General features: G+C 36.8%; 2 protein-coding genes across 2 annotated transcripts; both read right to left on the bottom strand.

Moving 5' to 3' along the window:
* Window positions 1-4: 4 nt before the first annotated feature.
* On the bottom strand, window positions 5-10,906 carry LOC133424833 (uncharacterized). Its single transcript, XM_061715365.1, has 8 exons — window positions 10,666-10,906; window positions 9,567-9,819; window positions 7,923-8,251; window positions 7,735-7,819; window positions 7,514-7,648; window positions 7,277-7,434; window positions 3,921-4,026; window positions 5-336 (listed from the first exon to the last, which is right to left on the bottom strand). The coding sequence occupies exons 1-8, from the start codon at window positions 10,732-10,734 to the stop codon at window positions 5-7; spliced, it is 1,467 nt and encodes a 488-aa protein (XP_061571349.1). The 5' UTR covers window positions 10,735-10,906.
* A 6,166-nt stretch (window positions 10,907-17,072) lies between these two features.
* On the bottom strand, window positions 17,073-23,387 carry LOC133425083 (claudin-10-like). Its single transcript, XM_061715758.1, has 5 exons — window positions 22,922-23,387; window positions 22,670-22,831; window positions 21,571-21,652; window positions 19,744-19,857; window positions 17,073-17,613 (listed from the first exon to the last, which is right to left on the bottom strand). The coding sequence occupies exons 1-5, from the start codon at window positions 23,151-23,153 to the stop codon at window positions 17,172-17,174; spliced, it is 1,032 nt and encodes a 343-aa protein (XP_061571742.1). The 5' UTR covers window positions 23,154-23,387; the 3' UTR covers window positions 17,073-17,171.
* Window positions 23,388-23,623: the final 236 nt, after the last annotated feature.

The raw sequence follows: 23,623 nt of genomic DNA, 5'->3' as shown, positions 1-23,623 counted from the left end.
CTGATTAGAATACAGTGAGTGAGAAACAGATTTGTTTTGTGAGCATGACCATTAAACTTAACAATATATAATCAGTATGTGAAAATCCTTGCCTGTGGACAAAGTATAGGACGTCTTCAACCCCACACTCGGCTCTCAGCTGCACATCCACAAATCTGGCATGCTTCAGGAGAGCGTCTTTCAGTGGCAGCTTTGCCATGGCGTAATCCACAGCCCCGACCAAAAAGGCCAGTGCTGCCTGATGAAATTGTTGTGCCTGGTCTGAGGAAACATCTCCAGCCTCAAGGAACCTGTTTAATGTCCCTCTGGTGGTGAAACCCACGTTGAGTTTTTCTCCTAATCAGTGAGACATAAAGTAAGCTAGTCAAATACAGACATCTATGATCTTACAGGATAATTCAGAGTTATACAAGTTTCAAGTTTATTGTCATATACTAGGAATGGGTGATATTTTACCGTTCACGATATACCGTCAAAAAAATTCCCCACGGTAAGAATTTGTCATCTCACTGTAAAAACGATAAATTGAGGAAATGAGAAAGAAAGAAAGAAAGAAAGAAAGAAAGAAAGAAAGAAAGAAAGAAAGAAAGAAAGAAAGAAAGAAAGAAAGAAAGAAAGAAAGAAAGAAAGAAAGAAAGAAAGAAAGAAAGAAAGAAATGAGCCAGAAAGAAAGAAAGAAAGAAAGAAATGAGCCAGAAAGAAAGAAAGAAAGAAAGAAAGAAATGAGCCAGAAAGAAAGAAGAAAGAAATGAGTCTGAAAGAAAGAAAGAAGAAAGAAATGAGTCTGAAAGAAAGAAAGAAAGAAATGAGCCTGAAAGAAAGAAAGAAAGAAAGAAAGAAAGAAAGAAAGAAAGAAAGAAAGAAAGAAAGAAAGAAAGAAAGAAAGAAAGAAAGAAAGAAAGAAAGAAAGAAAGAAAGAAAGAAAGAAAGAAAGAAAGAAAGAAAGAAAGAAAGAAATGAGCCAGAAAGAAAGAAAGAAAGAAATGAGCCAGAAAGAAAGAAAGAAGAAAGAAATGAGTCTGAAAGAAAGAAGAAAGAAATGAGTCTGAAAGAAAGAAAGAAAGAAATGAGTCTGAAAGAAAGAAAGAAGAAAGAAATGAGTCTGAAAGAAAGAAGAAAGAAATGAGTCTGAAAGAAAGAAAGAAAGAAAGAAAGAAAGAAAGAAAGAAAGAAATGAGCCAGAAAGAAAGAAGAAAGAAATGAGTCTGAAAGAAAGAAAGAAGAAAGAAATGAGTCTGAAAGAAAGAAAGAAGAAAGAAATGAGTCTGAAAGAAAGAAAGAAGAAAGAAATGAGTCTGAAAGAAAGAAAGAAAGAAATGAGCCTGAAAGAAAGAAAGAAGAAAGAAATGAGCCTGAAAGAAAGAAAGAAGAAAGAAATGAGTCTGAAAGAAAGAAAGAAAGAAATGAGTCTGAAAGAAAGAAGAAAGAAATGAGCCTGAAAGAAAGAAATGAGCCTGAAAGAAAGAAAGAAAGAAAGAAAGAAAGAAAGAAAGAAAGAAAGAAAGAAAGAAAGAAAGAAAGAAAGAAAGAAAGAAAGAAAGAAAGAAAGAAAGAAAGAAAGAAAGAAAGAAAGAAAGAAAGAAAGAAAGAAAGAAAGAAAGAAAGAAAGAAAGAAAGAAAGAAAGAAAGAAAGAAAGATTCCCGTTGATGACACTTTTTGTATTGGTATTTTTTTTATCGTTATTGGGATAAATGCCGCCCATCCCTATCATATACCGTATTTTCCGCACTATAAGGCACATTATAAGGCGCATCTTCAATGAATGACGTATTTTAAAAACGTCCCCATATATAAGGCGCACTGCATTATAAGGCGCACTAAATATCTGGTAAAATACCATACTATAGTGGCTGGGGTTGAGTTACGTATCTACCTGATGGAGCTGCGCTACAGGAAATGCTACAAAATCCTACAGCAAATGCAAATGCAAAAAAAACCAAATAAGAAAAGTACTGTATGTCAAACTTCTTTAACAAAATAAAAACCAGCTTTGCTCCGTCACGTCAAAGTCGCCATTATGCGAGTCAGCGTCGCTGCTGTTGTCTTGAACGTCTGTGACGATTCCTGACGTTTTTAGCGCCATTACTTCGGCGACACCAACTACAGTAGCTACAATCCCCCTGACTACAGAAATTACTAGGGGTGTCACGGTACACACAAGTCACGGTTCGGTACGTACCTCGGTACAGGGGTCACGGTTCGGTACGGGTTCGGTACGGGTTCGGTACAACGGGAAAAAAAATACAAAAAGTCCCAAATGTATAAGACGAGTTTTTTCTTCCTTTATTTTGATCATAGCATTTGAAAGTTAAAGTTTGTTCAATTGGCTACAAAACTAAAAAGCATCTCTTATTAAAGTGTAAAATAAATAGAATAATGGGCAGAGCCGTCTGGGGGCGGAGCATTCTCCATGGGCCCTTATGATAGTCATTTTAACGTTCAACAACATCATCCTACCCCTCAAACAACATTTATTCTCACTTTTATTGAGCTAAGCCTATAGGCCTATGCTGCAGAAAGCAGAGGAAAGTCACAAACTTGTTCAGAAGAACACACACACACACACACACACACACACACACACAGACTCAGTTCCATCTTTGATACAGCTTAAACACAAAAAAAAAACATAACTGGTCTAAATTACACATCTATTTAGATAGATAGACACAGCGGTCTATAACATCATTTCTGAGCTCTATAACAGAGAATAGACTCGGCGGTCTAGTTGAAAACAACACAAGCACATTCAAATAAGCAGGTGGTCAAGAATACCACAACATTCTGATAAATAAATTATTTCAGAAGGTTACACTGACTCACCAATGACAGTTGACTCTTCCATAACCCAAAATAATCCAGGTAACGTGGAAAACGGGGTAACATTCAAAACTTTGTAGGTTTTAAACTTTAGCGCTAATCTCCTTCACGGCAAATTTGCTGTGACTGTTAAGGCTGATTTATGGTACCGCGTTACACCAACGCAGCACCTACGGCGAAGGTTGCGCGTCGCCGCATAACCTCGCCGTTTTTTTTTTTTTAACTCAGTACCGTGACGGTACGGGACGAATACAAATACCGTTACACCCCTAGAAATTACCGTAATGATCATATATAAATGCATGAGATAAAATGACAACTTAAATTGGTTTTGCCGGTTTCCTTAGCATCTTTTCACTTTCTTTTTTCAGAGCTATCATTATGATTATTATCATATTATTGCTATTATTATTATTATTACTATTATTATGATCATCATCATTATTATTATTATTATTATTATTATTACCATTATTATTATTTTGTGTAGACTTATGATACTTAATTAGTTTTTTTGTATACTATATTCAGTTAAAAGGTGGGCAAGATAAGCTTTATGCTTCAAGCCCAGACCTTTTCGGTCAAATAATCACAATGTTGACCAGGCTAAAACATGTGTTATCTTGTTTATTGATTTTTGTTTGTGATTGACCGAAATAAATATTAACTAACTAACTATAAAGGCGCACTGCATTATAAGGCGGACTGCAGGTTTTTGAGAAAAATAAAGGCTTTTAGGTGCGCCTTATAGTGCAGAAAATACGGTACTCATAAATAACATTGAACAGTCACGAAATGTGTTGTGCTCGAAGTAATGAACTTTACAGAAAGAATTTAAACAGAAAGTAGATAAATAGTAGAGGTGAAATAATAATAAAAAAGGATTAATTTAAGTTGAAAGATTCATTCAACTCCTGAATGAATCCTCCAGGAGGCTTGATATAAAAGCTGTCTCTGAATCTTCTACCAGATGGCAGAAGGGTGAATATATTGTAACTGGAATACCATACTTTTTACAATTCTGTATTAGTTTTCATCATCAAAAAGGCGACTCAATCCATAATCAAGGTGTAGTTGCAGGTATACTTTAAAGCAATACCTGGCAGTTGGTGTTGTGGGTCCTTGTAGGGGATGTCCAGGACGTTTCCTCGAAGTGCTGCTGGTGCCATGAACCTTGAACACAGCTTCCTGATGAATGTCGTCATCTGCAAAGTGTAATGTCCAAAAAGATTCAAATGCAATTACTACTCAGTTCAATGACTATGAGTAGACTTAAGTTTAGATAATTAAGTTATTTTATCTCTCTGTACAAGTAATGTATCAAGGAACACATGTAACGCACAGAATAAATACATATTTCAGCTGTTTTTAAATTACAAACCGGATTCAGCAATATTAAAATAATAAAAGGCTTGCAATATTTCAGTTGATTTGTAATGAATCCAGAATGTATGACATTTTTGCATTACAGAAAAAAAAGGACTTTATCACAATATTCTAATTTTCTGAGACAGTCCTGTATAGGTTGTGCTGCTTTGTCAAGAAAGACAATTAAATTATCCAAAGCTATCTACAAACCGGATTCGGTTGAAGTTGGGAAATTGTGTAAAATGTAAATAAAAACAAAATACAATGATTTTGACAATCCTTTTCAACCTATATTCAATTGAATACACTACAAAGACAGCATATTTAATGCTTTATACAATGGGTTGCAAAAGTATTCACCCCCCTTGAACTTTGTGACCTTTTGCCACATTTCAGGCTTCAAACATAAAGATAAAAAACTGTAATTTTTTGTGAAGAATCAACATCAAATGGGACACAATCATGAAGTGGAACGAAATGTATTGGAAATTTCAAACTTTTTTAACAAATAAAAAACTGAAAAAGTGGGCGTGCAAAATTATTCACCCCCTTTACTTTCAGTGCAGTAAACTCTGTCCAGAAGTTCAGTGAGGATCTCTGAATGATCCAGTGTTGACCTAAATGACTAATGATGATAAATGGAATGCACCAGTGTGTAAACATGTCTCCGTCTAAATGCACCTGCACTGTGATCGTCTCAGAGGTCCGTTTAAAGCGCAGAGAGCATCATGAAGAACAAGGAACACACCAGGCAGGTCCCAGATACTGTTGTGGAGAAGTTTAAAGCTGGATTTGGATACAAAAAGATTTCCCAAGCTTTAAACATCCCAAGGAGCACTGTTCAAGTGATAATATTGAAATGGAAGGAGTATCAGACCACTGCAAATCTACCAAGACCTGGCTGTCCCTCTACACTTTCAGCTCATACAAGGAGAAGACTGATCAGAGATGCAGCCAAGAGGCCCATGATCACTCTGGATGAACTGCAGAGCTCTACAGCTGAGGTGGGAGACTCTGTCCATACGACAACAATCAGTCGTGTACTGCACAATTCTGGCCTTTATGGAAGAGTGGCAAGAAGAAAGCCATTTCTTAAAGATGTCCATATAAAGTGTTGTTTAAAGTTTGCCACAAGCCACCTGGGAGACACCAAACATGTGGAAGAAGGTGCTCTGGTCAGATGAGACCAAAATCAAACTTTTTGGCAACAATGCAAGACATTATGTTTGGCGTAAAAGCAACACAGCTCATCACCCTCAACACACCATCCCCACTGTCAAACATGGTGGTGGCAGCATCATGGTTTGGGCCTGCTTTTCTTCAGCAGGGACAGGGAAGATGGTTAAAATTGATGGGAAGATGGATGGAGCCAAATACAGGACCATTCTGGAAGAAAAACTGATGGAGTCTGCAAAAGACCTGAGACTGGGACGGAGATTTGTCTTCCAACAAGACAATGATCCAAATCATAACACAAAATCTACAATGGAATGGTTCACAAAAAACATATCCAGGTGTTAGAATGGCCAAGTCAAAGTCCAGACCTGAATCCAATGGAGAATTTGTGGAAAGAACTGAAAACTGCTGTTCACAAACGCTCTCCATCCAACCTCACTGAGCTCCAGCTGTTTTGCAAGGAGGAATGGGCAAAAAATTCAGTCTCTTGATGAGCAAAACTGATAGAGACAAACCCCAAGAGACTTACAGCTGTAATCACAGCAAAAGGTGGTGCTACAAAGTATTAACTTAAGGGGGGTGAATAATTTTGCACGCCCAATTTTTCAGTTTTTTATTTGTTAAAAAAGTTTGAAATATCCAATACATTTTGTTCCACTTCATGATTGTGTCCCACTTGATGTTGATTCTTCACAAAAAATTACAGTTTTATATCTTTATGTTTGAAGCCTGAAATGTGGCAAAAGGTCACAAAGTTCAAGGGGGGTGAATACTTTTGCAACCCATTGTAGATGTTGAAATCCCTAAATTCCTTGCAATGTTGCTTTGAGAAATGTTGTTCTTAAACTGTTCAACTATTTTCTCACGCAGTTATAATACCTTTATTTATAAAGCGCTTTTCAAAAACAAGTCACAAAGTGCTTTACAAGCACAGGAAACAAACAATTAGTACAATATTAAGATAAGACACAATTGAGAGATAATAAAAACAGACAAATAATACAGTCAGTTAAACGCAAGTCTAAAATAGTGAGTTTTTAAAAGTGACTTTGTTGTGGACAAAGTGGTGACCCTCGCCCCATCCCTGCTTGTGAATGACTGAGCATGTTTGGGGAGGCTCATTTTATACCCAATCATGGAACCCACCTGTTCCCAATTAGCCTGATCACATGAGGGATGTTCCAAATAGGTGTTTGATGAGCTTTTCTCAGCTTTCTCAGTGTTTTTTGCCACCTTTCCCAACGTGTGTTGCAGCCATGAAATTCTAAGTAAATTATTATTTGGCAAAAAACAATTAAGTTTATCAGTTTGAACATTAAATATGTTTTCTTTGTAGTGTATTCAATTGAATATATGTTGAGAAGGATTTTCAAATCGTTGTATTTTGTTTTTATTTACATTTTATGCAATTGCCCAACTTCAACCGAATCCGGTTTGTAGATAGCTTTGGATAATTTAATTGTCTTTCTTGACAAAGCAGCACAACCTATACAGGACTGTCTCAGAAAATTTGAATATTGTGATAAAGTCCTTTATTTTCTGTAATGCAAAAATGTCATACATTCTGGATTCATTACAAATCAACTGAAATATTGCAAGCCTTTAATTATTTTAATATTGCTGATCATGGGTTACATCTTAAGAAAACTCAAATATCCTATCTCAAAAAATTAGAATATTCTGGGAATCTTAAGCTGTATACCATAATCAACAATATTAAAATAATAAAAGGCTTGCAATATTTTAGTGGATTTGTAATGAATCCAGAATGTATGACATTTTAGTTTTTTTAAATTGCATTACAGAAAATAAAGAACTTCATCACAATATTCTAATTTTTCTGAGACAGTCCTGTATTTCACAGGGGTGTTGCACTTAGGAAAGGAGACATCAAAAAACCCTCCCATTTACCTCTTCATGCAGCTGGAAAATGGAAGATTTCTCTCTCTGGAGAAGGAGGTTGAGTGTGGTGAACACGGGGAAAGTGGCCCGAAGGAACTGGAGGTAAACTTCCGTCAGGCTGTTTGAAAACGCCTCCACCAGCCTCCTGAACCTTGGTTGTTTCTCGTCTGCAAAAAGACAGGTAGGTTAGTATTGGATGTCTCCTACAACTATCTCGAACTAGGGCTAATACAATGTGTGGCTTACTCAAAGATTTGAAATGGCTGGTGAGTGGGCCGTACTGCCGCAGGATTTGGGTGATGCACATTTCCAAGCCGAGCCACCTCACCGGAATGTGCAGCAGCATTTCCATGTAGTCACTCCCATGGAGTTCACAAAATTCTGGTAAAATAAGTAAGGAAAAATTAAGTTAACCCAATTGTTCCTCAGTTTGGGTGCATAACACTGAAGGTAATTGAATTACAAACCTGTCAAGTAACCTTTACGGTTTGTGCAGCCCTTAAACCAGTATCCAACATCAACCACAAGGTCCTCGGCGTCAAATCCAGATATCTGCAGAAAATAACATGAGCACAGTTTTTTTCATTATACAGCAAATGATTTACTTCACCTTCACTGAACATATTTAATGGAAAGCAAACATGTTGAAACTTACTTCTAAAAACCTCTTCCCTGCGTGTTTAGCAGTGTTGTGCATTATATGGCAGGGGCATCCATGAATGTAAATGCTGGGGTTTTCCTTAAGCATTTTTGAAGCAATTGAATTTGTGGCTCCAATATCAACTGGGGCATTGTCAACTGACAGGCCAACACAATTTGTCCACGGTATCTTGTGTTCTACCAGGACGTCGTGGATTTTTTTATAGATGACATCAGCTGTGCCACAGCTTCTTCCACTTGTGGTGCACATGTCGAGAAATCTGTGCACAACTTTGTTGGTGCCATCAAATACCCTTACAGTTAAGGGGTTCATCTTCTCTAGTCCTGTAACAATAATATTGTACATAACTTTGATTAATTTTTATTTCGAACATGCATATAAAATGAAAGTAAAAATAATAATAAAAAGATAAACATTTACATCTTCATATAAACATATGTTTGAAAAGGAGTAGGAAGAAGTATACACTTTTTCCTAGTTCCTACCCCTTTATAACACTATGGATTTACATTATTGCTATTACAGTATTATATCCATATAAATATAATCTACATAAATACTCTAACATGCATATTATTACATAATCATCCATATAAGTATATAGACAATATAAATATTACATAAATGTTATATCAATATCTAGAAAATACAACTATTATATACATCTATATAAATATACACTATATAAACTACATAAATATCCCTATAAATATATATGTGCTACATACATAATTTCAACTATCCCTCTCAACAGATGATATAATACTACATAAATATCTAATGGAACTAACTCTGCATGCATGTGAAAGTTCAATGTGTGTGACATGAACATAACCAGTACTCGGGTTGAGGGGGGATGCCCCCCCCCCCCCCTGAAATAAAAACGGTCCAAATCATCCCCCCTGTAAAACTGCCACCCCCCCTTTCCATCCCTTATGTCATTTCATCAATGAATGTGGTTTTACTGCTATTTCAACATTTAGAGTCATCACCAGAAAAATAGCTCCAGAAAAATGTGACAATTTTCACCTTTTTCAGGTAAATTTTCACTTGAAATAGGTAGGATAATCTGCCAGTGGGACCAGATTTATCTTCTCATTACAAGCAAAAAAATATTGTTCCACTGGCAGATATTTCTACTTATTTCAAGTAAAAATCTACTTAAAACAGGTGAAAATTGTTGTTTTTTCCAGTGATTAGTCTTGTTTTAAGTGTAATGGGATTTTTTTTACTAAAATTAGACATTTTAACTAGAAATAAGACAAATATTCTTGTTAAGATTTTGAGTTTTTGCAGTGATCCATTTTACTTATCCTGTGAAGGACAGAGTCATATTGATAAGTTCAGAAAACTGTTTTTTATTGTTGTGTTTTGATGTATTTGATGTAAGCCCAGTGGATATTTAAAGCTTACAGAAGGCTGCATTTAACTGCTGCTATGTCATTCCTGCAGTATTTCTGCAGGTGTTTTGGTCAGTGCTATTATTTGTAATATATTATATTATTTGTAATCAGCACAAATTATCTGTCCCCATATGATAAAATCCACCATCCCCCCTGATTTTCTTTTACAACTCGAGTACTGAACATAACATGAGGTAATGGAAACAGGTAATTTATCTGTCCAGGTATACTGTACCTGTGTCATTTGATCCATCCGTAACTAGTGTAAAGGGATTTTCCCTCATCTTCATCACCAGCTCGTTCCTAAAATGTGGTGCAACTGCATGATTAATGATGCACGTAGTTTTTGTGCTGGCACTCTTGAAATGTTGAGCTGTGGGAGAGTCTTTGAAGCATTCCCTCCACAAGGGGCTGAAATGGTCAGCCACTGCAAAGGAAACATCGTGTTGCACCATTGCTACAGCCACTTTCACCTCGGCTCTCCTTGTCTGCAAAAGAAACAAATAAAAATGATATAGTTATGGTAAATCAGAGGTGTCAATTAACGAAGTACAAATACTTTGTTACCTTACTTAAGTAGAAATTTTGGTTATCTATACTTCACTGGAATAATTATTTTTCAGACGACTTTTTACTTTTACTCCTTACTTTTTCACACAATTATCTGTACTTTTTACTCCTTACATTTTAAAAACAGCCTTGTTACTCTATTTCATTTCGGCCTTTAAAAAAAAACTATCCAGTTAAATTGCTCCATCCGGATAGAGTGAATTTGGTTGTGGTTGTTTCAGATGTTCTTGTCCAGTTTTGTTCTTACATCCGTTCCCTCAGATTCCTGCAACTAAACTTGGATGTACATTCCAATAAAGGTTAGGATAAATGATAACATGCCTCTGAAGTTTGACTTTTTGCACCATTACAATACTTATAGGCAACTAGTCATCATATCTTCTGCTCTCTGAAACACATGTTAATGCTCAAGAGTACACATATATGGTTCTTTAATATATTTGCATTATACTAAGATGCATTCATTTTCAATGGCTTTTGTCCTTAATGGCTTTTCCCCCCTTACATTACTTTTACTTTTATACTTTAAGTAGTTTTGAAACCAGTACTATTATACTTTTACTTGAGTAAAAAACTTGAGTTGATACTTCAACTTCTACAGGAGTATTTTTAAACTCTAGTATCTATACTTCTACCTGAGAAATGAATGTGAATACTTTCGACACCTCTGTGGTAAATACAAATTTGAATGTTAACACTGATTTTAACCCACGTCTGCACGTCCATTAAAATCCATGAATTTCAGTAACAATAAAAACACATACTGAGCAGTATTCTGTCCATGAGGTTTTTCTCCGTTTGTTTGGTTTTGATTCCTGCGGGTTGTTGTCCATATTGCAGCTGTTGTAGTAGTGATCGATATGTTCCTCTAGGTCTGCTAACTCCAGTATGTGGTGAAAGTATTCCGGTTAGTGATCGACGTATGGGGTTGGAGTTTGTGTTAGAAAGTTAGAAAAAAAGTCCAAACAATAGTTTTCCTCAGTGACCGGGCGCCGCCATGATGAATCTCCCCGCCCACGTGACGTTATCACGTCCGCATTACGTCATCACGTCCGCATCACGTCACGCCAAAAAGATAATTTTTTGATGATGTTTTTCTAGTGCAGGAACACCAATTACATTCACATACATTATATCAGGCAGTATTTAAAAAAAAAAAAAACTCCACCATGTATAGTCATAAAAAGCAAATCCCACTCCAGGGAAAAAAGGAAGATAACTCTGAAATTAATTTGTTCACAGGTATAGTTGGAGTCACAATAAAAGTGCTCTACTCTCAATATGCAAGGTGATGGTGCCTAACACACAGTAGCAAGAAAAATATGTCAAACGTTTGGAATGAACTGGTTTTCTTCACTAATTTATAATCAAATGTAATCTGTTTTTTATCTGAGTCTCAATATTAGACAATCACATCGGGCATGACATGATAGCACATAAAAACAATTGAGCACCCGTTAAACATTCACAGTGCTGTTGGAAAAAGTAAGCGGCCCCTTGGAGGCAGCAACCTGTGGTCATCTGCACAGCAGTAACTGTAAAAATGCTGAAGTCACCGTGTTTATATATAAACAATAACCAGCCACGTCTGATATGCCTGTTGGAGGAGAAATACAACATACAGGAACCACTAATGGTGCTTTTATACTAGTACCTACTCAGCGCGACTCGACTCATCTCGTCTCGCCTCCACTCGCCTGGCCCTCGTTTGTTTTTGGACACCCAGAGCAGAAGTAGGAGGTTGGAGTGAAGCTGCTGTGACGTATTTGATTGTGTGATCTAAACGAAGAAGACAACAACACTAAAGATGTAGAACCTGGAGGAGATGATAAATGTGCTGCTGGGTCTGTGGCTTGTGTTCGATATCAAGTTAAAGAATGAGAGTGAGAGAAGGCCCCGGTCCCCCCTCTCCCCCGGACTGCCCCCCCATCCCACACTACGTTACATTAACGTAAAGATTCCAATCCTGTAACTTTTGTACAGACTCATATCCGGCACTTTAAAAACCTCATATTGTACATTTCTGTTTATACATTTTATTTTATCTCTTATATATTTGTTTTATATTTGTATTGTATTGCACCAATCACAGCAACAAATTAATTGTGTGTGTGTGTTAACAAACTTGGCAATAAACCCTTTTTCGGATTCTAATACATTACAACAAAATATTAAAAGCAAACCTAAAGAGGTAGCATATAAAAAATGAAAGGAAAAGCAGAAAATAAATAATTCTGTTTAACATTTAGATATAAATAAAACAATACATATTCATACATTTTATAACATCAACAAATTCAAACAATGCATAGTTATAGTTTGTACCAATAACCATTTTTTTTTTTATAAATAATCATTTATTTATATTGGGCCTCCCTGCAGTGAACATGTACAAGATATTTTTTTTACACAGAGGAAAAAAGTTGAGAAAAGATGTGCAGGAGAGGTCATAAAAACCCAAAGGGCTTATAAGTGACTCCCCCCTCGTAAAAACAAGAAAAAGTAAAAAACAATAATTCACAAAACCATATAGGCACAATACATAGGCCTATACAGTATAACTGATAACTCAGAGTTATACGATACTTCAGAATACAATGAAATAGTTGAAAAATAAATTTGAATAATGGTGAATAGGGGTGGGTAAAAATATCGATATGGTAATATATCGCAATACTTTTCCAGCTGATTCAATATCGATATTCAAAATTTGAATATCGATTTTTTTTTTTTTTTTTTTTTTATCCCCGATCTTTTTCCCATTATATCACCCAGTGCTCCTACCTAAGTGACAGTCCTGGGCATTGCCACTCTCTACCAACCCTGGGAGGGCCCTGCACTGAGCTCAGGTTTTATTTTACGTTTTATTTCATTTTATAATTTATTTTTTAAATAACACAATTGCCTGTCCTTAAAAAATTAAAAATAATGGACAGAGGTTTATTTATTTATGGATTTATATCTATACTGACTGATCACTGTGCCTGTCCTTGGCTTTAGTACCCATCTTTCTTGTGTTTATTATCATTTGCCACATAATTAAAGCAACCTCATACTAAATTTAATGTTAATTTCATATGATGTAAATAATATGAAAAACGTATACAAATATGTTGTAACTTTAGCTTGTATAGTTATAATAAAACATTGTTTTGACTCAGTTTGTCCCATGAATTGTCACTATAATCTGATGAACGTGCAACTCGGATTTTAAGATCCATCACTATCATCTGATGTACATATGTACAACGTGGATTTTAAGATGTGTAATGCATTTTTAAATTTTTCGGTGAACTATGTAGAATATAATAATCGGGATATCGCATAATCGGGATATCGCAATGCGTATCGTATCGTGGCTCAAGTATCGTGATGCGTATCGTATCGTGAGGTCCTTCCCAATACCCACCCCTAATGGTGAATGAAAAACACAGGTATATTAAAAAATCTATAAACTTTTTTTCAGCTTTCTTTTGAATGCAGATAATGTTGAGCATGTTTCACTTAGATGTTTTAAACTGTTCCACAGCACCACACCTTGATACATAAAAGAAAATATAGCAACTGGGGTTCTACAGAAGGGGATATGCAAATCATTCCTTCTGCTTGTGGAGTATGAATGATAAGAATTAAACTCAAAATAATTATGAAAATGTGTGGGTAAAGTTAATGGAGAACATATGACTTTATACATCAGGATTCATGTTTGATACTTATTCACATCGTAGATTGTTAGTATTTGTAATTTTTTAAACAGAGGTGTGGATGGTGTTAAACGTGGAGAGTTAGTAACTGTTACAAACTGAACAAACTAAGAGGTTCAGGAGCAACAATAGTAGAAATTTCCCAGGAAGGGAAAAAGATGATGGCTGGGAGTTTAAACAAAATTCAGGGATTTTATTAATAAACAAGGACTCAATAATTGTTAAACACAAAACAATCCTCCAAAAACAGAGGACAACAAGGACTTAACAAAAAACAATCCACTCAAAAGGAGGGACAACCAAGCACGATCAGGGAAACTCAGGAAAAACACTACATTAAACTTGCTACACACTAGTAGAATACACCTAAATCAAAAAACACTGGCAGAACGCAAGGTGGTGAGACAGCGGTTCTGGAGAGCACTGAAGCTCCACGAACACCAAACACAGCAGACACCACTAGGGTTGCCACCCGTCCCGTAAAATACGGAATTGTCCTTTATTTGAGAAAAAAATGTTGCGTCCCGTATTGAACTAATACGGGACACGATTTGTACCGTATTTTCATTAACTTTTACACCATATTCTAGTTGAATTATTGAAATAAATTAACCTTTACACCATATTCTAGTTGAATTATTGAAATAAATTAACCTTTACACCATATTCTAGTTGAATTATTGAAATAAATTAACTTTTACACCATATTCTAGTTGAATTATTGAAATAAATGAACTTTTACACCATATTCTAGTTGAATTATTGAAATAAGTTAACTTTTACACCATATTCTAGTTGAATTATTGAAATAAATTTACTTTTACACCATATTCTAGTTGAATTATTGAAATAAGTTAACTTTTACACCATTTTCTAGTTGAATTATTGAAATAAATTAACTTTTACACCATATTCTAGTTGAATTATTGAAATAAATTAACTTTTACACCATATTCTTCACCTGTAGGCTATATTACATCTGGGCTGATATGGACATACGTAGCATAGGAGGTTATTTCAGTTGCTAGCATGGTTGGCTGTCTGTACAGTCATGCAAGTTCAATGCTATTAAAGCACTTTAAACTTTAAATCAAAGCATTTTGTTTTTTCATATAAAATAAACACATTTTTATTCAGTTTAGAAGTTTTGGGGCTTTTTTTTTGGCTCCTGCGCTGCTGAAATCAGGGCATCCCTTATTTCTATTTCTGAAAGGTGGCAACCCTAGACACCACGGTCCACACAGGACAGCCCCCCGGCAGCTCCAGTCCACTCTCCTTTGTAGCAGTCTCCTGATTGTCACACCTGTGAAGCCTCCTGATTGTAGATGGGCCACAGCTGTGACGCTCCGTCCCAGCAGCTCCTACAACAAGCAGAAAAAGAAAAACACCCACACACACACACACACTACGGCTATGGAGGATTTTTTGTGCCAAAATTAAATAAATAAATACATCATTAATTCATTAAAATGGGAATTAAATATATCATTAATCAATTAAATGTGTCATTAATTAATTAAAATTAGAATGAAATATGTCATTAATTAATTAAAATACAGTTCATTTTAAGTAAAAATATATATTTATTATTTCAGCATTTAAATAATTAATGACACATTTAATTAATGATTTCGTGTTGCGTGTGAATCATGAAATGTAAAACTGCATTTAATTAATTAATGACACATTTAATTGATGATTTCGTGTTGCTGAATCATGAAATGTAAATGTAAAACTGTCAGTTTCACTCTTTCACTTCACTTAATTAATGACACATTTAATTAATTAATGATATATTTCATTCTCATTTTAATTAATTAATGATGTATTTATTTATTTAATTTTGGCACAAAAAATCCTCCATATACGGCACGTAACAGTAACAATTCTTACAAAAGAGTTTTGGAGAAATTATGAACAATATAATAAATTATACATCAAATTTCGGCACCATCTATGTACTATTTTATATATATTTTTATATATATATATATATATATATATATATATATATATATATATATATATATATATATCTGAAGAAGATGAGTCTGAGTTCTGGATAGGGATGTATTGCATACATCTTTTATATACAGTCAGGGCACCAAACTGACAGTGAAATAGGGAATTTCTATTTGCTCTTATATAGTTTATGAAAAAATGGCCTTAATTTATGATCTTGATACCATTTTATGGTATTTAAACTCAGATGGCTTTTGATGCATGTATAACACAGGCTGACTGACTCTCCTCATCACACAAAAGGGTTATTTAGTATTAACAGCTGCATTTTTTATTTTTTATTTATTTTTCATACTTATAATGTATCTTTATTGTTTATTTAGTCTGAGTTCATGTTGCCCTGAACATGTATATGACTTTGAGCTGCTGTAACATCTTAGCTTAGCTTAGCTTAGCTTAGCTTATCTTATCTTCATCATCGCTTGCAAAGGTTTGCTTTTCAAACCTTGTTTCAGTAGCAGAATCTCTTCTCTAAAATCCATCCATGGAGGTAAAATATTTATTTATCTTGCTCAAAATCACCACAATGAAATGTTAGAACACATATAAGGATATTTTTTATGTTTTTTCCTGAATTTCTACATTTAGCATGAGATACAATCCACATTTCTGACAGTAAATACATTTCAACATGGTCAAAAGTGACTTAAAGCCGCTATTTGCCACTTCCCTTGCCTACCTCTGAACCTTCAGATAAATGAGGACGATGGTGTTACTGGGTACCCAAAGGGTTTCAAGAAATAAAAGCCTTCGACTTCATGTACCTTCGTCTTGCCGCTGCTGCTTGTGCAGCTGGAAAGAAAAGGTCTGCAACAAAGCAGGCTTGTTTGTTTAGTGTCAACCAGACTGGTTTAGCATGATGGAGTTTTATTTGGTGTTTAAAGGTTAGAAAAATGCCAACAGCTTAATTAAAAGTATATGTGTCAAGCTTTAACAGTTTTGAAGTGATAAACTTAGAAGAAAACAAACAAACATTTGGAAACGATGCAACCCTACGGAAGAGTATTAGGGCCAGGCAGGAGAAAAATAAAAATAATATTTTAGAGGAGGAAGATTTTTTTTCATTATGCACTTCGAGAAAAAGTCGAAATGTGGAGAAAAAAGTCGAAATGTTGAGATTAATGTTGAAGTACAATTTCAAGAATAAATACAAAATGTCCAGATTAATGTTGAAATACAATTTCGAGAAAAAGTCGAAATGTTGAGATTAAGGTTGAAATACAATTTCGAGAAAAAAGTCAAAATTTCGTGTATAAAGTTGAAATGTTGAGAAAAAAGTCGAAATGTTGAGAAAAAAGTCAAAATTTTGTGAATAAAGTCGAAATGTTGAGAAAAAAGGCGAGATTTTGACTTTATTCTTGAAATTGTATTTCAACATTAATCTCGACATTTCGACTTTTTTCTCGACATTTCGACTTTTTTCTCGAAGTGCACAATTAAAAAAAAAAAAATGTTCCCCTCTCAAATATTTTTTCTCCTGCATGGCCCTAATACTCTTCCATACAACCAACTGTTCATCACATTCACTTATTATTCACATTCATTCAAATGTAAGAGTTTTTGATAAATGGTCTTTCTTCACTCCTCAGTCTGGCTGATAGGGAGGATGCTGCACGGCTGCTGCGGCTGCTGCTGTGGCTGCTGCTGCTGCTGCTGCTGCTCCTCGACGCCGACAACGTAGACAGGCTGGACACTGAGGATAAACCCGACCTTGACTCAGATCCCGAGCTCGATCCGGATTTAGATCCCCCTTCTGATCTGGACCGCGCGGTCTTCTCGGTTCGGGCGGTCCGCCCTGACCTGGGTGTGCGTCCGGATTTGGATGTGCGCTCTGATTTGGTGTAGATGGACGAGAGGTCCGAGCCCTCAGATCTGGATGACAACTCAGAGATGGAAGACATTTTGGTTTTGGAGGTGATCCCTGATACTGTGGACAGCGCTGTGGTGGACTTATTTTGCTCTGGCTGTGCTTTAATGGTGATAATCCTGATGAAAGAGACAAAGAATATTAGTTATCAAAACAAAACAACTTTTATATTTTCATATTTTGCAGCCACAAAACACTCCATCCGCTCTGACCAAAGGTTTTAATGACATATGTCTGAATACAGACGCTGGAAACATCTTGGTCTGAGTTTTACTGGATCTCAGTGCTGCATTTGATGCAGTTGACCACAATATTTTACTCAAACCACTGGAGAACTGGGCAGGTCTTTCTGGAACTGTACTAAACTGTACTGAACAGGTTCAAAACATACTTAGAGAACAGGAAGTAGTTTGTGTCAACAGGTAACTTTACTTCTGAGCAGACAAGAATCACATGTGGAGTTCCCCAAGGTACCATCCTGGGACCTCTTCTGTTTAACATCTACATGCTCCCACTGTCTGGCACAGATTATAAACTACCATAGCTATGCAGATGACACGCAGATATATAACAATGTCACCAGGAGATTGAGGCTCTGTACAGGCTGTTTGTAAATGCTTTGAGGAGATTAATGACTGGATGTGCCACAACTTTCTCCAGCTAAACAAAAATAAAACTGAGGTAAATGTCTTTGGAGCCAAAGAGAAACGATCACAGGTCACCACAGAGCAGAGTCCCGCACTGGGTCGGGTACCCGCGGGTGGTTTTTTAAAAAATAAAAAATTCCGGGTTCGGATCTGGGTTTGAAAAGTAGCATGCGGGTCGGACCGCGGGTTTAAGATTGACGCATCAAAATTAATATAAAATAATAAATACAATTAAATAAAAACATAAATTGTAATCTGGTTGTAAGGCTGCAGCTTGTACACTGCCATTTCCGGGTAATACGCCGCGCAGGCGCGCAACCATTTCCGGGTTAGCAAAACAAAAATGGCCGAAAACGTGAGAGTAAAGCTGCGGAGCGGAGAGTACCATCTAGTCGAAAATTCATCTTCAAGAGCGAAGTCTAAAATCTGGGACAAATTTGGTGTTATCATAGACGAGGAGAATAATCAAGTCGCTGGGTTTTCTGCCTGTAAGAAGTGCGGGAAAGTGTTATCTTCCGATAGCCGCAAACTGGGAACTTCATCATTGAAGAAGCATGCGGAGACACAAGATGTGGCGGCTCGTAACTGCTGAACGTCGCTCAAGGTTGCACAGGAAGTAAGTTTATTACACAGTCACATTAAAAGTTTAAAAGCTTTAAACGTAACAAACAAGGTCTTTTACACTCGTTTGGGAGAAGAACACAAGAGGGTTGATGATGGAGGTGAAGTCAGGCTGTTGTTCACTCACTGGCAGCTGAACTGTGTTGTATTGCTGTTTAATATTAATATAACCCAAAATGATTACTTTTAATGCAGGTTATGGGTCGGGCTGCGGGTCGTGTTTCAACGGGTCGGATTGGGTTGCGGTACTAGTTGGGCTGATGTGCGGGTTTGCGGTTCGGGTGCGGTTTTGTACGTCCCCGGGGCGGGGCGGATCTCGAAAATTGGACCCGTGCAGGACTCTACCACAAAGCTTCAATCTATACACCTAAAAACCACCAACGAGGCCAGAAATCTGGATGGACATTAATCTTGACATTTCAACTTTTTTCTTGACATTTCGATTGTTTTCTCAAAGTGCATAATGAAAAAAAAATCTTCCTCCTCTAAAATATTATTTTTATTTTTCTCCTGCCTGGCCTTAATACTCTTCCATAATAAATACTCTTTAGCTGCTCATTGTTTTCTCTTCAACAGGAACAATTATAACCACTTTGGATACCTCAGAAGTATAATGTAAGTGTCTGAAACACGTATGACCAGGTACGTACCATCTGAAAATGTTGAAAAAGAAATGTTTGAACATTGCGATGTATCATCAGTTGGTTAGCAGCTGTGGGGATTGGGGCTGAGCTATTGAGGCTTCTCCCAACTTACCTACGAAAGTTTTCAAATTTTGTGAAATGCTAATCTTCTTCTTTCTCAATATCTGCACACTCCCTCCTCTAAAACTGTTCCACATTTAAAAGTGAGCCTTTTTATTGTGGATATTGAGTCACTCCTCCTAAACGCTCATGTGCTTGTATTCATTGATGCAAGTTTGAGTGCAGTCATTTATTCGCTTCCACTGACATGATATGGAAAACGTGTGCAAACACTCACGTTTCATCCCCCCCGCAGAGCGGTTTGCATACGGACCACAAGTAGAAGAAACCCCCAGCCATGTGAAAGGCTGAGCCCACCCAGCCGAGGAACAGCGGGGTGCCGAGATCATACCTGGTAAAATGAAGAAGAAATACTCTGATATTAACATTTAAAGATTACAATTTCTTTTTTTTTTTTCAATATCTTTTTATTTCACAAAAGAAAGGCAATCACAAACATCCTAAATAACAGTAGGTCTTACAATTTTCTTCTGTGCACACAAGCCAAATCTCGCCTACAACCCACCCTTCCTACCCCCCCGCCCCCCCCCAAAAAATAACACAAAAACATACACACGAAATAAATTAAAAAAAAAAAAAGTAACAGTAAAAACTCAAATACCTACAGATACATAGGATACATAAAGTAAATGACAGCAATAAAACAGCAATCAGCGTACGATGAAGTTTATAATGAATGAAGCTCTAAGCCAGAAAATAATGGGAACCAAAATTCTAGAAAAAGATGGCCACGGTTATATTTTTCCAATGTTAGCTTTTCTAATGGTAGAAATGCTGTGATTTGGTCAATGAAAGTCTTAAAAGATGGAGGGGAATCATTCTTCCAAAATAAAAGTATACATTTTTTTGCAAAGTAAGTTATCAAAATTAATATCCTGCATTTTTTGTTATGTAGTTGTAAATTATATGTGTCATTTAATAAATATAAACTGCTGCTTAAATCAAATGTTTTGTCCAGGATTAGTTGTTTTAGGGAATGAATTGATTTCCAATAATTTTGTAAGCGGTCACATTCCCAGAACATATGCATGAATGTCCCCTCCATCTTTTTACATTTTGGACACTTTGATGGAATATCCTTTGATATTTTATGCATTTTTATTGGAGTTAAGTAGAATTTGTGAGGGGCACGGTGGCGCAGCAGGTAGTGCAGCCGTCTCACAGCAAGAAGGTCCTGGGTTCGATTCCCGCCGGGGACGCTGTGGGCGCTGAAGTGCGTGTTAGTTCCCCCATGACTTCAGTGCCCACACCCTGGGTGGGGTTGGCGAAAGGATCTTTCTGTGTGGAGTTTGCATGTTCTCCCCGTGTTCTCCTGGGTAGCTAATGGGAGCTACCCTCACAAAAACATGCAACAGTCCTGGGCTACACATGCCCCCTCTGGCCAACCGGGGCGCCAGATGGGGTGGGGAGGATCCGGCCGGAATAACGTGCTACGCGCTACGTCCGGCCGGAGAAACCCCACCCTGTCTGGTGAAAAGATGCGGCCTGCTCACTCCTCAGGTTAAGGAGGAGACCTGAGCTCAGTGCAGGGCCCTCCCGGGGTTGGTAGAGGATGGCAATGCCCAGGACTGTTAGGTAGGAGCACTGGGTGATAAAAATGGGGAAAAAACCGGGATAAAAATATATTAAAAAAAAAAAAAAGTAGAATTTGTGGATGAATTTAAAATTAGCTTGCTTGTAAATGGGAAATGTACTCTTTCACAGATATTTAGCCAGGCTTTTTGTTGATTACAATTTCTGACAATTTTTTTCAATAAAATTCCCAAACACTCTTGCTACTGCAAGATACAGTACCTGTTGGAAGTTACATTTAATTTAATTCATTTCTACGGAGCCCTTCTGGTGACATTTGAAAAAAATAAAATAATGCGTGGCCACGCGTTAATAACGCGTAGCCACGCGTTAATATCTCGTGGCCAGGATTTATTAATGCGTGGCCACGCATTATTTTATTTTTTTAAATGTCACCAAAAGGGCTCCGTACATTTCCCTTCAGGGATTAAAAAGTTAAATAAACTAATCTGAATAATGTCTGTTAACTTACTTTATTCCAGCAAAGCTTGGGTTGAAGTACTCGATTGAGACGAACTGTGCATATACAGCATACCCAGATATGGACAGGGCCCCTGAAAGAATACATGGTGTTCACTACTTGTTCTGAACGTAGAACTTGGAACACAAATAACAGCAAACTAGACAATGCGTTTTTTGTGCCTAAATGGTTGAAAATTGGTGTTTTATACAAAGGTTTCTGTGCCACTGATGCTAAGGTTACTTCTGTCACACACTTCATTTCCTCATGTTCTGTTCTTGTGTGATGAAAGTCTGATCATTCCCATTAAAGCCTTCGTATCTCTGACAGAGACTGGATTCTGGTGAGAACATACACAGTGTGCTAGCATCTACTGCTAACTAGCGCTAATACCCAGTAGGCTTTTGAAAAATGTATCTCTCAATTGATTGATTAAGTAGTTTTATACGCTGTTGTAAGAACCTTTTCTCTCCCATACCGGCAACCTGTGGCAGCAATAAGGTGTCACGTTAGCATTTTTAATATAAATATCATCCCAACCCAATAAAGAATTGTAGGCTACTTAAGTGCATTTGACACAAAAGTGGTGTTTCATGTTTCAGACTGACAAACAGCAAGTGGAAAAAGTATTAAGCTCTTGCAAATCTGTTATTGCTGGTTGACCTAAGACTTACAGCTACCAACGAGCCATATTTTTTTAATATTAGCATGCTACTATCGCCACAAACACAATTCAAACATATTATTTTAAATAGTAGAAAGCTGTTTACACATTTAGTCTTATATTAGCTTGTTTTGCCAACAAGATTTGTCTTTTTTTTGTCTTACTTTGACTTAAGTTGACATCTTTCCTCAGAAGTTTCTTTTTATCATTGTTTGTGAAGGCAGACTGTTGTGGATATCTAGAAATATCACGATCTGTTGCTGAATGGCATTCTAACACACAAGCAAAAATGGTGGATATATGGCATTGTTTAATGCACGAAGGCAACATCACTGAAAAACCTAATATAATTAAGATCGATTTCATGAGCTGTTTTTCAGAGTTGAAGTTCGTGCATAAAAACAGATCAAGCTAACGATTGTACTAATATGAAAGTCAGAAATTTACCACTGACAATGTGGCACAATCCACCAGTGTAGATCTTCCTGTACTTCGATTGGTCTCGTCCTCCAATGAAAGTACATTCCATACCCAACAGACTGAGTACAAATCCAAGCATGCCCAAGGAAAGAGCTCCCATCAGCAGACCTCGCACTATCTGGATGTTGCCTAGAGTCACACAGAAGGATACCAAGACACTTCTGAAAGTAGATTCACAAGGCACAACAGGTGCAACTTGCAACACATGGGTTTACTTACCCTCGACAGACCAGAGGACAGGGAAATCATAACAGTTGCTGACAGCAGTCGAATCTGTGAAACAAGCTCTCCATAAACTTGCCCAGTACCAGGCAACCTTGATGATAGAGGAGCCCCCCATGCCCCCAATGGACGAGATCTTCCACCCTTCCATTGCCATAGTGCAGGCCACAAAGATCCAACCCATGACCGTCATCAAGAAAGCCCAGATTTGCACCACTCGGGTCTTCATCTTCAGGTCTCTGGCAGTGGATATCTATCCAGTATTCGGAGCTTGGAGTTTTTCCTGGTCAAGATCTTCTGGCTTCTTCTGCAGTTGATCTCTCATACATAATTCATTTTAGTTTATAATTCATTTTAGTCTTGAACTCAAACAGATTTCCAAGTTGCCTTTTAATCAGCGGCGCTCTACAGACAGTGACGAGCGGACAAGTGGATTGGTACAAAGCTTTGAGGTGGTGCTGTTTTCAGAGTAGTTCTGCAAATGCGTGTGAGAGACAACAATAGCTTTAGTTCCCATGAGTCACAGCACAGAGTTGCAAAGATTGAGATCTAGACAAATAGTGCACATCCAAGCATGTATCTCAAATTACTCTAACGTCCGCTCAGAGTAAAGTTTCCCCTATCTTAAATGTTTTCCTGTTGTGATTAATGTTTTTACTGTAGACAGGTGGACTCAAAGTTGCTTATAACCCTTCTCCG

Source organism: Cololabis saira, chromosome 24, assembly GCF_033807715.1.
Source record: "Cololabis saira isolate AMF1-May2022 chromosome 24, fColSai1.1, whole genome shotgun sequence".
In the NCBI taxonomy this organism is placed as follows: Eukaryota; Metazoa; Chordata; class Actinopteri; order Beloniformes; family Belonidae; genus Cololabis; species Cololabis saira.
This window is presented reverse-complemented; position numbering and strand designations above follow the sequence as displayed.